Genomic DNA, 15,593 nt, shown 5'->3' on the forward strand with positions numbered 1-15,593 from the left:
GTCGGTACGTGCTGACTAGGTATGAACAGACCTTATTCGGTGCGTCTCGTAATCATATAGGAAAAAAAATTATTAATATTTTTCAAGCAAGGATTATCCCCAAACCGGATAATCCGCACCCGGATAATCGAGAGTACGCTGTATAACATTTCTCTGCCAAAAACGGACTAAAATTCTGACCAGAAAAATACAAGCCGTTCAACAAGTCCTGCGATGCCTGTAGTGCTAGTGTGGCACTTCTGACACGGATGTTAACTTCGATAGTGGGTCACTGTATAAATGTTCACATTACTAGTTGTCAAACATTGTTCGCCGTACTGATTTTTTATTTGATAGATTTATCCCCTTGCAATGCATATTCACTGCAAAGTTCAACACGATTAATTAACCATTGAATGCGTCGTGAAACATTATTCTAGAGATTGATCATCACTCGCCTTTCAATATATAGTAGAAGATCTTTAAAGTTAAAAGATATCGACAGCTGTGGCTCCTGATCGGAAACTACTATAATCAAACTACATATCCAGCTACAACACCATGAGCAGTAATGTAGAATGTAATGTAAATTAGAATGTAAAAAATCATTTGAAAATTCGTTTTATTGTTTTCTAATAGGCGGGAGTCAAGGATATGGAGACTATCCACAGCCAGGATATCCTCCAGGAGGGTGTTCACCACCACAAGGATACCCTCAATCGGAATTCAAAGGAGCACCACCGGCTCCTGACTTCATAAACCCCAACCATCCGGATCCAAAGCAAGTGAGATTACATATTGAATGATTTTTTCGCATACTTCATTATAAAATAATGTATATAAAAACTTTATCATCCATTATGTTGTTATTTTAGGGATTTGCTCCGCCACCCGATTTCAGTAACGACGACGGACTTACAGATATCTTGTTCGAAGACAAAAAAATTAGAAAGGCTTTTATTCGAAAAGTCTGTACAATTCAATTACAATATTGTATTCTTAATAGAATTAATAAGGTTTTTAATATATTATTTTTGTATTTTCAGGTTTACGCTATATTGATGGTGCAACTAGTGATTATATTTGGATTTATCGGTCTGTTCTTACTCCACAAACCAACTCAAATATATGCTACACAGCATCCTGCAATATTGTTTGTATACAATTAATAAGCCTATTTCACCCTTTTGCAAATGAAATTCATCCTTTTGCAAATGAAATTCATCCTTTTGCAAATGAAATTAATACTTTTGCAAATGAAATTAACCCTTTTGCAACTGAAATTCATCCTTTTCAAAAATCGTATTAAAAAATAAAGAAACCGAATTAAACAATATGTGCTTTTTATGTATTTTAGTTTAAACTTATATTTATATTTGTACATATGTACATACATACATACATACATATTTATTTAGAAGGTGCAAATATTATTTTAATTTTTTTATTTTCAATTTTTATTCAGTTAATCAAGTTAATACATACATAATTCAGGAAATATGGTTATTAAAAGTATGTTGGACGTTCCAAGCTCGATGGCTTTATATTATAATTTTATTTCCTAACCGATTATTTCCTGAATTATGTATGTATTAACTTGATTAACTGAATAAAAATTGAAAAATTGAAAATAAAAAATAAAAATAATATTTGCACCTTCTAAATAAATATGTATGTATGTATTTTTTTTAAATGCTTTTTATTATTACGAAATTATGTTCACAATACATCTTATATCTATTTTAATAGCTACTGATCTACTGATCATTTTCTATTTTACAATTTAATTTAATTTGGTTAGTAATCATAGTATTATATTATTCTAATGTTAATGTATAGCATAATAGAAAAAAGAGCTCAAAAACCTATTTACAATCCTTATAAATGCTCATACTACATCTAATACATAATATTAATTAAAGACTCACTAAAGTCGATGACCTAAAACAGATTGTGTTTAGGTAATCTGTGTTTATACCTGAAGGGTATAGACATTTTGTTGTATGTATTTATGTATGTACAAATATAAATATAAGTTTAAATTAAAAAAAATAAATAAAAAGCACATATTGTTTAATTCGGTTTCTTTATTTTTTAATACAATTTTTGTAAAGGATGTATTTCATTTGCAAAAGGGTTAATTTCATTTGCAAAAGAATTAATTTCATTTGCAAAAGGATGAATTTCATTTGCAAAAGGGTGAATTTCATTTGCAAAAGGATGAATTTCATTTGCAAAAGGGTGAAATAGGCTTGCAGAAACTGTATTGATTTTTAAATATATATATATATATTTTTTTGTTGTTGTCACGATTCTCTAAATCATACTAAACAATTTGGCATTTTCGATTCAGTATTTATCAGTTTGCTCAAAAATTGAAATTTGGTCTTTATACTACATTGGTAAATTTACAAATAATCTGAAATTTCAGGTGGGTCGCTCTGGTTGTTATGTTCATCACAATCCTCTCTATGGCATACAGTACTAGTGTAAGACGCAAATCTCCGATGAATCTAATATTTCTCACTGTGTTCACGTTAGCGCAGGCGTTTATATTAGCTGTGACATCCTCAATATACCGAAGCACAGAAGTAAATACGTTTCTAAATATTCATTTTAAACAGTTCCAAATCCTCATGTACTAACGATCAATTATTGCGTTTCAGGTCTTGCTCGCTGTCGGCATTATGGCTTTGATTTGTTCGGCGGTCACCTTCTTCGCTTTTTACACTAAGAGGGATTTCACGAAATTAGGCAGATTTTTGTTAGTCGGAATGGTCGTCCTTTTTGTGTTAGGAATCATGGCGATAAATGACCACGGAATGATTATAATTTTGGTGTATTCGTTGTCCGCTGCTTTATACTTTTCCTTCTATCTCGTGTACATCACTCAGATGATGATGGGCGGGAATCACAATTCTTCCATTTCACCCGATGAGTACATTTTCACCGCCCTCAACCTATTCTTCGTCGTCAATAACATATGCCTGTACATTTTAACGATAATTGGCTTGACGAGTGTAGGGATTGCAGTACCGATACCGATACTGATACCGGTGATTTGCTATTTCACCGGAAATAAGCCTTTAGTAGAACCGGTGTTAAAACAAGATATACCGATATAAACGATATCTCCATGGCTAAAAACTATGAAAACGACCAATTATATCTTTGTCTGTAACATTGTTTTAACTTTTACACTCCTCTGATACATATCTTCATCTTTAAGAAAATACTTTATAAGGTTAAATGCTATAAAGTGCTGATTTTTTTTAAAATTACATACATTTAAAATGTGATAAATATACATTTTGGTACATTTTTCAGTACGATATATACGTACATATACAATGATACAATATTTTTCTAATTAGTGTATGGATAAAAATTTACAATTTGTCTATCAACAACAACTAATTCCCCAGCTGATGTTTGACTCTTCGTTTGCATCTCCAGTGAGCGATGATCGGTTGTCTGATACGCTTTAGTTGGAATTGCAAAACACACAAAAGTTTTTTTATGATCCTTGTATGTCATATTTGCATCCATGCTGAATTTGTGTATACTATGTAGTAGTCTATTTAACTATTCCGTTTACTGAAAATATTGTTCTTATATTATATAATACTTTTACTGTGCTTATTCATCGTCGCATGTGTTTTGACTAGTAAAGGTTACAAAAATGTATAACGTCTATTATATAATCTCAATACTGTTGATTTTAATGTTATACATTTGTAATGTGTGGTTAAAAAGTCAATGTTTATTTGTGCTTAATTATGATTATATATATATATATATATATATATGTAAAAATGTTTATGTTGCCGCCACCAACTATGAAAATATCAATTAAATAATTCTTTCATGTTTCGAAGTTTCCAGAGTTGTGTTTTTAAGTGTTTAAAAGTGCGTTTGATATTTTTTTTAATTTTGCTGAAAATATATAAAAGAATGTTCCGACTGAAGTTACGAATTTACGAATGTTTTACCATCGGAAGATATTATTTATGTACGGCCAGATTTTCAAACGCTTGCTCATGTATATTTAAGTAATTTTCCAATGTGTAAATCAATAAGTTGATAATAAATCTTATAACACCACATAATACCAGCAGTATGGCTCGGTGGTTGCGTTTATCTTTAGCACTGAGAGCTTACTGGGTTCGATCCCGCGCTAATCTTTAATACTGCTGGTTAAATTTGGATATTTACCACTCCAAGTCTATCGTTTCTTATCAAGGTTTGCCATTTATCTGACTTTCATTGTTAAAAGAGGAAAACCCAGATTGTTCTCACTGTGTTTCACTTCGTCTGGTCACTTAGTTTCAAACTGTCCATCTACGTCGAACTCACCCAAATGCTACAATTGTGCAATAAATAACAAACCCCGCAATCATTTGACAAGAATCAACCAGTGCCCCGAACTCAAAAACCAACTCTCCATTATGATCAACAAAATGGATTATGGCTACTAACATTAATATCAATAACTTCAATAATAATACTTATCTAGAAATTAAAATTAAGTATACGAATTAGGGATTCTGACCCGGGACAAATATTCCCGGGAATTCACGGAATTTTATTTAATTTAATATATTTTTATCAATTTAATAAGTGAATCGTGGTTAAGCAATAACATACCTGACAGTGTCGTCCAAATTCCTAAATATGCGCTTTGTAGATCCGATAGGCAAGATGAGAGAGGAGAAGTTGAAAGATATTTTCCATCAAATATCTTAATATCGGACATCGAATACTTGTGGCTAAAGGTTTGTTTTAACTGCTGCGAATTTATTTTTGCGTGTATTTATAGACCTCCCTCTTCCACATTTGAGGAAGATGTCAAACTTTTCAATGTCATCGTCAATGAAGGATGTATAAGCTGTCCAGCGATGATTTTTGGTGACTCCAACTTTCCTAATATTAACTAGAAGTTTCTCAGTCCAGAGGGACATTCTGGCTCTGCAGCCGAGTTTCTGGATTGTATCTCTAATTCAGGTCTGAATCAACTGGTAGACTTCCCTGCTCGTCTTCGAGGATGCAATCGACCATCGATATTGGACCTAGTGTTCTCAAACTCCCACAATTTCTTAACATCGCTTCTCTCCGACTCCCCAATTGTGATCATATTGTAATAAACTCTCTGATCCAATGGTGTGATAGGTCGCAATGTAAACCTACAACTGACCCTTTCTTAAAGCCTAACTTTAAAATAGCTGACTATGAGAAATTAAACGAATTCTTTATCAACAGCGATTGGTCATTTTTTTAGAACTCGAAACTAATATTCATTCAAAGCGGAATTCTTTCTATCATATTATAAATGCTGGCATACAAAAATTTGTTCCTTTCCTTAAACCATTCAAATCTAAATGTAAACCGTGGATCAATAAACCTATCTTGATTCTGATTAAAGAAAAACGAAAACTTTGGAATACTTATGTTAAACGTAAAACTCCTGAGGGTTATGCTTACTATAGAAAACTTAATACTGAAGTCATTAAATAAATCAGAAACTCAAAGCGTGACTTTGAATTTTCAATCGCTTCTGTCGATTGTAAAGCTTTTTTTTAAATATTTGAACTCTAATCTAAAATCGTAGTCTCCACAATCATGAAAGAATACAAAGAGCTTATAACGGACCCTGTCTTAGTAGCCAACACTTTTGCTAATGCCTTTAACAACTCGTTCATCAAAGAAGACTCTACATATCTGCCGATGCTTCCTAACTTGTCCTGAAATTCTAATGAAATTAATAATATAATGTTTTCTCAAAAAGTCGTTTTCGAAGTTCTACACAACCTGGGAGACAACTCCCCCTCTGATAATGATAAAATACCTTCGCTCTTTTTTAAATAAACTAGAAGCTACTAATTATCGTCCTAGTCTTTCACACATTTTGCTAAAATATTTAGAATAAATCATCGCCTCTCAACTGACTATATTTCAAGAATCTTGTAACCTATTATCTATGTATATGCCAACATAGTTTTATAAAAGGCCGATCAGTACTGAGTAATTTTTTAACCATGCACAATGATTGGTCTCTCCTTCTTAACAAATATAGTCTCGTAGATGTAGTCTATCTTGACTTTTAAAAAGCCTTTGAAAGAGTTCCTATCGATTGGCTTTTACTAAAACTCGAGCATATATGTAGGTGTGAGAGGACGGTTACTTGACTGGATCAGAGTATTTTTAAAGTCTAGATACTTCTCAGGGAGGATTGGATCCTGATATTCAGAATCATATCCCGTCCTGAGTGAAGTTCTTCAAGGCTCAGTTTTAGGCCTAATTCTTTTTTTAATTTTTATTAACGATATAGTCAAAGACCTCACTTGTAAATATTCTATTTTCACTGACGACATTAAACTTTATTGTCCTGCCCACACAGAAGGTAACAACTCTCTACAAAGCGATTTGGACAAACTTGACACATGGTCAAAAACTAGGCTTCTAACTTTAAATGTTAAGAAATACTCTGTACTACACCTAGGCAAAAATAACCTTCCTACAAAATAAACAACCATTTCATCAATTGCGTCCAACATCAATTAGACCTAGGTATCATCACCACTTGCGACCAAAATCATTGTAACAACTTTTTTTTATTGTATATTATTATTACTAATACTTTAAGTATATTTGTATTTACGTGTATTTTTTTAAATAAATACAAAATTATACAATTGAAAATTTTTTTTCTCATACATTTAATTTTCGGTGCTAGCACCAGCAACTTTCCAGCACCGCAATCCCGGTGCTGAAAAAAACTTGGCATTGGATGCCCTAAATCTTACCAAATAATTTTTTGCCATAAGAAAAATCCCGCTTCGCATATATAACATATAATAGTTTGTAGAAAATATAATATATAATATATAATAGGTTGTAGAAATCGAAAATGAAACAATAAAAGCTTGTTTTGAAAAATTGGGCCACTCTTCTTGAACCTAGGTAAATTATTAATATGTTGGAAAAAGATATTCCAGACCATTGTTTGAATCTCAGAAAAAAATATCCAGAAGTTTTCTCAGATCGATTCGAATCTCAATTTACGCATGTACTTTTATTAATAAAGAAATATCTTTCTGTAACAAAACCCATAAGGCAATTTTCAGAATTACTTATTACCAAGTAAAGTTGTTTGGAGAGTGATTTTTCAGAAGTATATTATAACACATTCGCTATTTTTAACTCTTCCATTAACTGTGGCTAGTGTAAAAAGAACATTCAATAAATTAAAAATAATTAAAGATTACAAAATAAATTCGATCGGTCAAAACAGACTCAATGAACTATCTTTGCTTACAATTGAGCACAAAGAAGACACCGTTTATTTTATCGAGGTAAGCCAATTTTTTTTTTTTTTGAAAAATTTACAGTTTTATTAAATTACAAAATTTATAACAAAAAAAGAATTATTAAAAGAATAAACCATTTTAAAATTTTCGCATATATGTATGTAGGTGATAGAAAAAAGATAATTTAAAGATTAAAAGATAAAAAATAAAAATAATATTATAAAAACAATAAAATAATAATATGATAAAAATTCACAATCACAATGTTATCAATAGAATTTTTGTTATTAATCAATAAGAATAGTCGAAATATGATTTTTCTAAGTGGAATTAATTCATTCGAATTCGTGTAAATATGAGTAAATACTAGTACGAACTTTTAGCTCGCAATTTTACCGATTTAAATTTCAGCACACTTCCAATTAACCCTTTTAAACGAAAACAAAAGTAGTGTGGCCAGAAAACCTCCCCGATAACCATGTTTCAATAGAAAATACTCAATATAAAATAGTATTAACAGTGGGAAAAAATCCCAAGTGAAAATACGTACTTTTGACTTTTGATTTGAACTGGACGACTACTTAGAGAGATTTGAAAGCTAAGAAGTACTACAAATGAAAGATAAAATACCCGACTATAGATTCCAATATTCATTTTGAATAGGAAATTGACAGATTTTGAGACAACGACCGAACAACACCAAGATATAGAAAAATCGTTTAAAAATAAGAGTTTTTTTGTGTGCTTTTGAATATTAAATGCCAATTATCTACTGAAATATGTAAATGGTAAAAAATCTATGTAAATGTAAATTCTGGATCCAAAAATTTGCATAAACACAGACCAGTCAACATACAGCTCCTGACCAGCCACCACTACACTACGCGGACTTGGAAGATCAACCAGCCGGACGAGCCAGCAACACACTGCCGTATCCAGAGACCTTCCGTACATAGCTGAATGCTGAGCCAGCGACACTCTACCATATCCAGAGACCGCTGAACGACATACTTTTGCCCACAAATACCATACCTTTGTACAACCATAGGCAAACAATAAAACTTTATAAAACTAGCACAACAGTGTTTCGTTAGGCCGGGATACGGTCAACACACATGTAACCCGCCTACATTGGTACTAATCCGACGTGATCTACGCAACCTTCTGATCATCCAACAGCGCTGTCAACACATCGCTACCCCGCCTACATTGGTGACCCCATCTTTGAACCACACAACAGTGTTTCGTTAGGCCGGGATACGGTCAACACATCGTACCCCGCCTACATTGGTGACCCCATCTTTGAACTACGCAGCCTTCATAGCAGTCAACAGCGCAGTCAACACGGCAGCCCACAGTGCAGCCTCCACAACAACCAACAGCCGCCACGACAGCAGCCCACAGCGCAGCCTACATAGCAGCCTACATCGCAGCCCACATAGCAGCCCACATCGCAGCCTTCATAGCAGCCCACATTGCAGCCTACATAGCAGCCCACATCGCAGCCTACATAGCAGCCCACATCGCAGCCTACATAGCAGCCCACATCGCAGCCTACATAGCAGCCCACATCGCAGCCTACATAGCAGCCCACATCGCAGCCTACATAGCAGCCCACATCGCAGCCTACATAGCAGCCTACATCGCAGCCCACATAGCAGCCCACATTGCAGCCTACATAGCAGCCCACATCGCAGCCTACATAGCAGCCCACATCGCAGCCTACATAGCAGCCCACATCGCAGCCTACATAGCAACCGCAGACTTCACGCAACCGCAGCCTTCAACGCAGTCTACAACGCAACCCTCAACGCAGACTTCAAACGCAGTCCGCTACATGTTCCTACAACTAGTGACCATGTCAAACAACTCCGCAGCTTTCGCCACAACAAGACGCAACCCGGAGACAACAACCAAATGGATCCACTACTGTTGATCCGCCAGCACCGCTCATCACACCTTCGATGATTCATCACCTCGATGAGCCCATGCAGGACGCCGCAGCCTGCACAACAGCACCGTCCAGACCGTCACAAACCTTCACTACCATTGTAACGACCGCAACAGTAACATGGTGTGAAAGTACATATGGACCAGCTACCAACACAACCCGCTGTTGAGTCAACCCACTCCAGCACAACCGGCGAAACAAATCGCCACTGAGCCAACTAGCTCCAACACAACACAGCCGCTGTCGAGACAACTAACTCCAGCATAATCAGCAAAACGCCTGCACAACAACACCGTCCAGACCACCAACCTTGACTATCAACGTAGCCTAGACAGAATAAGCAACATGGTAGAAAAGAACAACTCGGACTGGTACGCAAAACGAGACCCGCTGTCGAGACAACCGACTCCAGCACAACCAACGAAGACCAGCACTCAACGCACTTCGCTAACCAACAGTCTCCACACAAATTCCGCTGTCGAGACAACTAACTCCAGCACAACCAACGAAGACCAGCACTCAACGCACTTCGTCAACCAACGTTCTTCACGCAAGATCCGCTGTCGAGACAACTAACTCCAGCACAACCAACGAAGACCAGCACTCAACGCACTTCGTCAACCAACGTTCTTCACGCAAGATCCGCTGTCGAGACAACTAACTCCAGCACAACCAACGAAGACCAGCACTCAACGCACTTCGTAAACCAACGTTCTTCACGCAAGACCCGCTGCCGAGACAACTAACTCCAGCACAACCAACGAAGACCAGCACTCAACGCACTTCGTCAACCAACGTTCTTCACGCAAGACCCGCTGCCGAGACAACTAACTCCAGCACAACCAACGAAGACCAGCACTCAACGCACTTCGTCAACCAACGTTCTTCACGCAAGATCCGCTGACGAGACAACTAACTCCAGCACAACCAACGAAGACCAGCACTCAACGCACTTCTTCAACCAACGTTCTTCACGCAAGATCCGCTGTCGAGACAACTAACTCCAGCACAACCAACGAAGACCAGCACTCAACGCACTTCGTCAACCAACGTTCTTCACGCAAGACCCGCTGCCGAGACAACTAACTCCAGCACAACCAACGAAGACCAGCACTCAACGCACTTCGTCAACCAACGTTCTTCACGCAAGATCCGCTGTCGAGACAACTAACTCCAGCACAACCAACGAAGACCAGCACTCAACGCACTTCTTCAACCAACGTTCTTCACGCAAGATCCGCTGTCGAGACAACTAACTCCAGCACAACCAACGAAGACCAGCACTCAACGCACTTCGTCAACCAACGTTCTTCACGCAAGACCCGCTGCCGAGACAACTAGCTCCAGCACAACCAGCAAAACAGTCACGCGAATGACTCCACGCAGAACACAGCAGCCTGCACAACAGCACCATCCAAGCCATCACAAACCTTCACTACCAACGCAGCTCGCCCAAAATAAGCAACCTGGTAGAGAACAAGACTTGGACCGGCATGCAACACAAGACCCGCTGTTGAGACAACTTTTTCCAGCACAACCGGACAAACAACGACGCCATCGAGTCAATAGACTCCAACACATCAAGATTCCCACAAAATCACACACATCGCTAACACTCACCGGAGAGCCATGTAGGAATCTCGTCGTCGTCATCGTCATCGAAACCTTCGAGAATATTCCGCAACAACAAAATACATCGAGCGGAACAGCGCCAAGCATTCCAGAAAATACTACGCCTCGACGAAAGCAAATTCCCCTTGTACGCATCAATAACTAAATGCTCGTACAACCACTTCCATCAAGCATTCCAGAAAATACTACGCCTCGACAAAAGTGCATTCCTCTTGTACGCATCAACAACTAAAATGCTCGCACGCATCAATAACCACTTCCATCAAGCGTTCCAGAAAATTCTACGCCTCGACAACAGTGCATTCCTTTCTTACGCATCAACAAACCACCACCATCGGTCAGGCGATTCCAGAAACACTATAAAAGGAGGTACAACCCAAACAACGCCAGTCGACCCACAGCAGCAGCAAGCGTCGACACACAGCAGCAGACCAGTCAACATACAGCTCCTGACCAGCCACCACTACACTACGCGGACTTGGAAGATCAACCAGCCGGACGAGCCAGCAACACACTGCCGTATCCAGAGACCTTCCGTACATAGCTGAATGCTGAGCCAGCGACACTCTACCATATCCAGAGACCGCTGAACGACATACTTTTGCCCACAAATACCATACCTTTGTACAACCATAGGCAAACAATAAAACTTTATAAAACTAGCACAACAGTGTTTCGTTAGGCCGGGATACGGTCAACACACATGTAACCCGCCTACATTGGTACTAATCCGACGTGATCTACGCAACCTTCTGATCATCCAACAGCGCTGTCAACACATCGCTACCCCGCCTACATTGGTGACCCCATCTTTGAACCACACAACAGTGTTTCGTTAGGCCGGGATACGGTCAACACATCGTACCCCGCCTACAGACTTATCTACATATATGTAATTATTGAGCACAAAACGATAGTGCAAAAGTCACTAACATCTGGTAGCCGAAAAGTCCATCATACTAACGAGAACTCGAGTGCCAAATATTCCGTATTCACGATTTTGGTGGTGAAGATTGTCATTTTCAGGTTCGGATATTCGGATATTCAGCGGATGTTCACATATTCAGGTTCAGCGGAACACTGGTGTTCCGCGGAACATAGTTTGAGAAACCCTGCTCTAGATAATTAAATTTATGGTTAAAAGATATGAGATATAAACCTTATAGATATGTATATATATATAGATATGTATGTACGCAGTGGCGGACTGGGACTGAAATTAGTGCATGCCAGGAGTCAAAGGGGGCCCACCCAGGTTTAAAAAATTTCCCCCCCCCCATATAACAAAATTTTCTTCTTTCTATCACGCTAAAATCAAGGGTAAAAAAAATTTTTTTTTCAAAAATGGGAATAAACAAATTTAAGTACAAGAAAAATGGCAAAAGCAAAATAGATCCATAAATTACATTGTATATTTCTTTTTAACCCTTTAACTAGGTTAATAGAATGCATCATAAAAGAATGCGGCATAAAAGCGGCTTTTACTTTCGGTAGAAAACAATCAGGGACGTCATTTCAGCTTTTTCTTGGGGGGGCAGGCAAAGATTGGTCAAATTTAATTTTTTTTCAAAAAATCTTTTCTATATCGGAATAAAAATGGAAAATATTCTTTGCATACACCTTATTGAGTTATAAAATATGAAAAAAAAAGTAAGCTTATATTTGATAAACTAATTATAAAAAAATATTATATAAAAAGTGAAAGAAGCGCAGCAGGCGAAAATTTTTTTCCAAAAATCTTCACATGGTCAGCAAAAATCGACCATCAAACTGAGTCACTAAAAAACTATCAATTAACTTAATTTCTACCGACTGTCTTTTCGCTTTATCTATGTATATACATACATACATATGTACGTAATAACAATAGATAAAGTTTTGTGATCATGCGAAAATCGGGATTTTTGGGAGGGGGCCTCTATCCAATATTTCTATATACATGGATGTGTCTAGATTACGAATAGATTTTATATTCGGAAACTGTTTAAAATTGTGTATAAAAAATCTTACTATATCGTCGAAGTATAATCAAATGTTATTTTGAAAGTATGAAGTAAGTTTAAATCGCTGGTTGATGATGAATCGTCTTATCAAAATTGTTTTAAGCAATTCAGTTTATATTATTCACGGAAATTTGTTTATTCTCATTTTTATTTCAGTAGATATTGAGGTTAGAAATGGGCCCAGCAAAAGGGCCCACGCAAATGTTGAAACTTACATTTCGAGCCTAATAAAAAAAGTTAACCGATCCTTGGGCTGTTAAAGCAGATATTAGTTGTTTGTGAATATCGTAAGAAATTTGTTTTGTTGAAATACCCAAACTTTAGGTCCCAAAGTGCAATGTCCTATAAATTTTTACACACGTGAAATAGTTAAAAAGTTATTTAATTTTACTGAGGGCCCATATTTTCTAATAGATAGTGGGGCCCACATGCCATCGGGCATGTTCGCTTGTATGACCAGTCCGCCACTGTATGTACATACGTATATATGTACTATCTCTTAGCTACATTTGTATTTGAGCATTTTTCCATGTGCTGAAACGTTGTTTCATTATTCAATCCTATATTGTTCAGAATTTATTACTAAATAAAAGTAACTGGCACTTAAGTTTTGGTCGAAAAAGCCCCCCCTCCCCTAAAGTTAAAATACATATAGACAGCTGTGTCAAACCACGAATCTAGCTACAACACTATGACCAGTATGTATCGAATTTTTCAAGATTGTAACATTTTTAAAGCATTTTTACAGTTGCAACTCTTTTTCAGAAATATTATCAGTGGTGTTACCCAAATTTTGGAACAACGGGTTTCCAAATTTTTTTTCACAAAATTTATTTTGAAAATATATACAATATGTACATTTTTTTCGACCAAGTCACGATTAGATGAAAGTTCATTAAATTTTCAAGATTTGTATAATTTTTGACAAAGATTATATATATTTTTAGATTAACTCACGGGTTTCCGGAAACTTTTGATTTTTAACAACGGGTTTCCGGAAGCCCATGGAAACCATAAGGGTGACACCACTGAATATTATATTTAGTAGCTATTATATAATTTCGAAAGTGACTTTGTAAGTAAGTTTTGGTTCGTATAATCAAGAAAAAACCTATATTGTATGTATTGCTTGCTATTAATATTTACCACGTGCCACGAGCATTCAGCGCCATCTACTTAAAATTGATTTAATTAATAAATTAATTTTTATATTGCTGTTTTATGTTGTTTATATGTTGGTAGGTAGACATAACATCGACAGAATATCTTGAAAGGTATGCAATATCACATAAAGATATTCAAAATATCTGGAGGCGGGATAAAACTCAATATATAAATAACATATGTGAGGAGATAGAAAAACATGCATTAAAGAATCAGGCAAAGGATTTTGATCACTCATTTGATTTTTACTTTGTGAAAAAAATCCCTTCTTTTGCCCACAATAGATGATCAATTTGGAAACACCTTACAGATATTGACGTAATACTCGTCCGATGGAAGGAATACTGGTCGGAATTATACATTAGTAATTCTTCGACCTTAATTATTTTGCCAATTGATAATATCAAGGAACCTGACATCTTGCTATTTGAAAATTCCATAAAAAGCTTCGTGAAACTGCGATAAAGGCGTTATGTAATATTTATTTATTTCATTGAATCAATCAAAGTAATAATTCAAAACCATACATGACATCTATGGTCAGACATTGCAAACTTCGAAACAAAAACAAAAACAATACGAAAAGACAAAAACAATACGATCAATAAACATCATAAAATACGATCAATTAACTTTGAATACAATACGATCAATAAATATTTTTATATAATAATACGAATTTATACAATAAACATCCACAGAGACATCTATGTAGAGAAACTCGGTGAATCCTGAGATATAATACAATAACTCAAGATTTCGCGAGAGAAATGGGAAGGGAAAGCCAATTTTGCAGGAATCGTTTCAATGAAGATCAGAAAAATTGGCAAACTCTAATAAGAAAAGACCGACCTGGTTACAAACCAAGGTCACCAACCAAACCAACAGCAGAAAGCAGTGTGACTCGAACTCATAACCACGGTGACCATATCAAGATATGCTAACCAGTAGTCCATGATGCTGGTTATGTGCAACAAGATCTGGGTAAACGGAGTATGGCCGAAAGATTGGGTCAATTAAATATTCATTCCATTACACAAGAAAGGATTGTAGGAATGTAGCACAACTTGTGCTATTCCGAATCAAAACCAGTGATCGCATATATTTCACAATAATACACAGGTCTTACGATGACATCATCATCGCTCCCGTACAAACAGGCAGAACTCGAGGGCAATGTCCCCTTTAACTATTCTAGAAGAAAGAGTTCACCACTCGATCGTAAAACGAACGAAATAGATCCAGCACGCGTCCTATAGACAAAGACATCTGCACACGGCACGCTTCAAGCCCCAATGTATGTATATAAACCGACGCAGCAGCTCCAGACACCAGAGTGAATCTCTGGAGTTCAGCCAGATCACTTCTCCGAAGCTCAACTTCTTCGTACATACAATTACCATTGTAACAACTGAACATAAATAAACGATCCTCTTACAAACACAAATAGTGTTTCCATAGGCCGGGAATCGGTCGAAACCTATCACCCGCCCTATAACTGGTGACCCCTTCAACGAACATCGCACCTTCACTGCTACTACTATCGACCCCTTCGAA

The 15,593-nt window shown here is 36.6% G+C and overlaps 3 protein-coding genes across 3 annotated transcripts in view; 2 read left to right on the forward strand and 1 right to left on the reverse strand.

Moving 5' to 3' along the window:
* LOC143914011 (uncharacterized) overlaps positions 1-8,362 on the reverse strand; it is a 122,997-nt gene extending 114,635 nt beyond the window's left edge. Inside the window, exon 1 of the mRNA XM_077434094.1 lies at positions 8,127-8,362. The gene's annotated coding sequence lies outside the window, so the exon portion shown is untranslated. The remainder of the gene's footprint in view (positions 1-8,126) is intronic.
* The window catches only part of ATPsynD (ATP synthase, subunit D), a 121,045-nt gene that overhangs the window by 586 nt on the left and 104,866 nt on the right, over positions 1-15,593 (forward strand). The gene's annotated exons all lie outside the window — the stretch shown is intronic.
* LOC143914006 (protein lifeguard 2-like) lies at positions 228-3,687 on the forward strand. Its single transcript, XM_077434085.1, has 6 exons — positions 228-547; positions 619-764; positions 855-947; positions 1,026-1,132; positions 2,411-2,570; positions 2,646-3,687. Exons 1-6 carry the CDS (start codon positions 541-543, stop codon positions 3,102-3,104), a joined length of 972 nt encoding a protein of 323 aa, XP_077290211.1. The 5' UTR covers positions 228-540; the 3' UTR covers positions 3,105-3,687.

This window comes from Arctopsyche grandis, chromosome 7 (genome assembly GCF_051622035.1).
Source record: "Arctopsyche grandis isolate Sample6627 chromosome 7, ASM5162203v2, whole genome shotgun sequence".
Classification (NCBI taxonomy): Eukaryota; Metazoa; Arthropoda; class Insecta; order Trichoptera; family Hydropsychidae; genus Arctopsyche; species Arctopsyche grandis.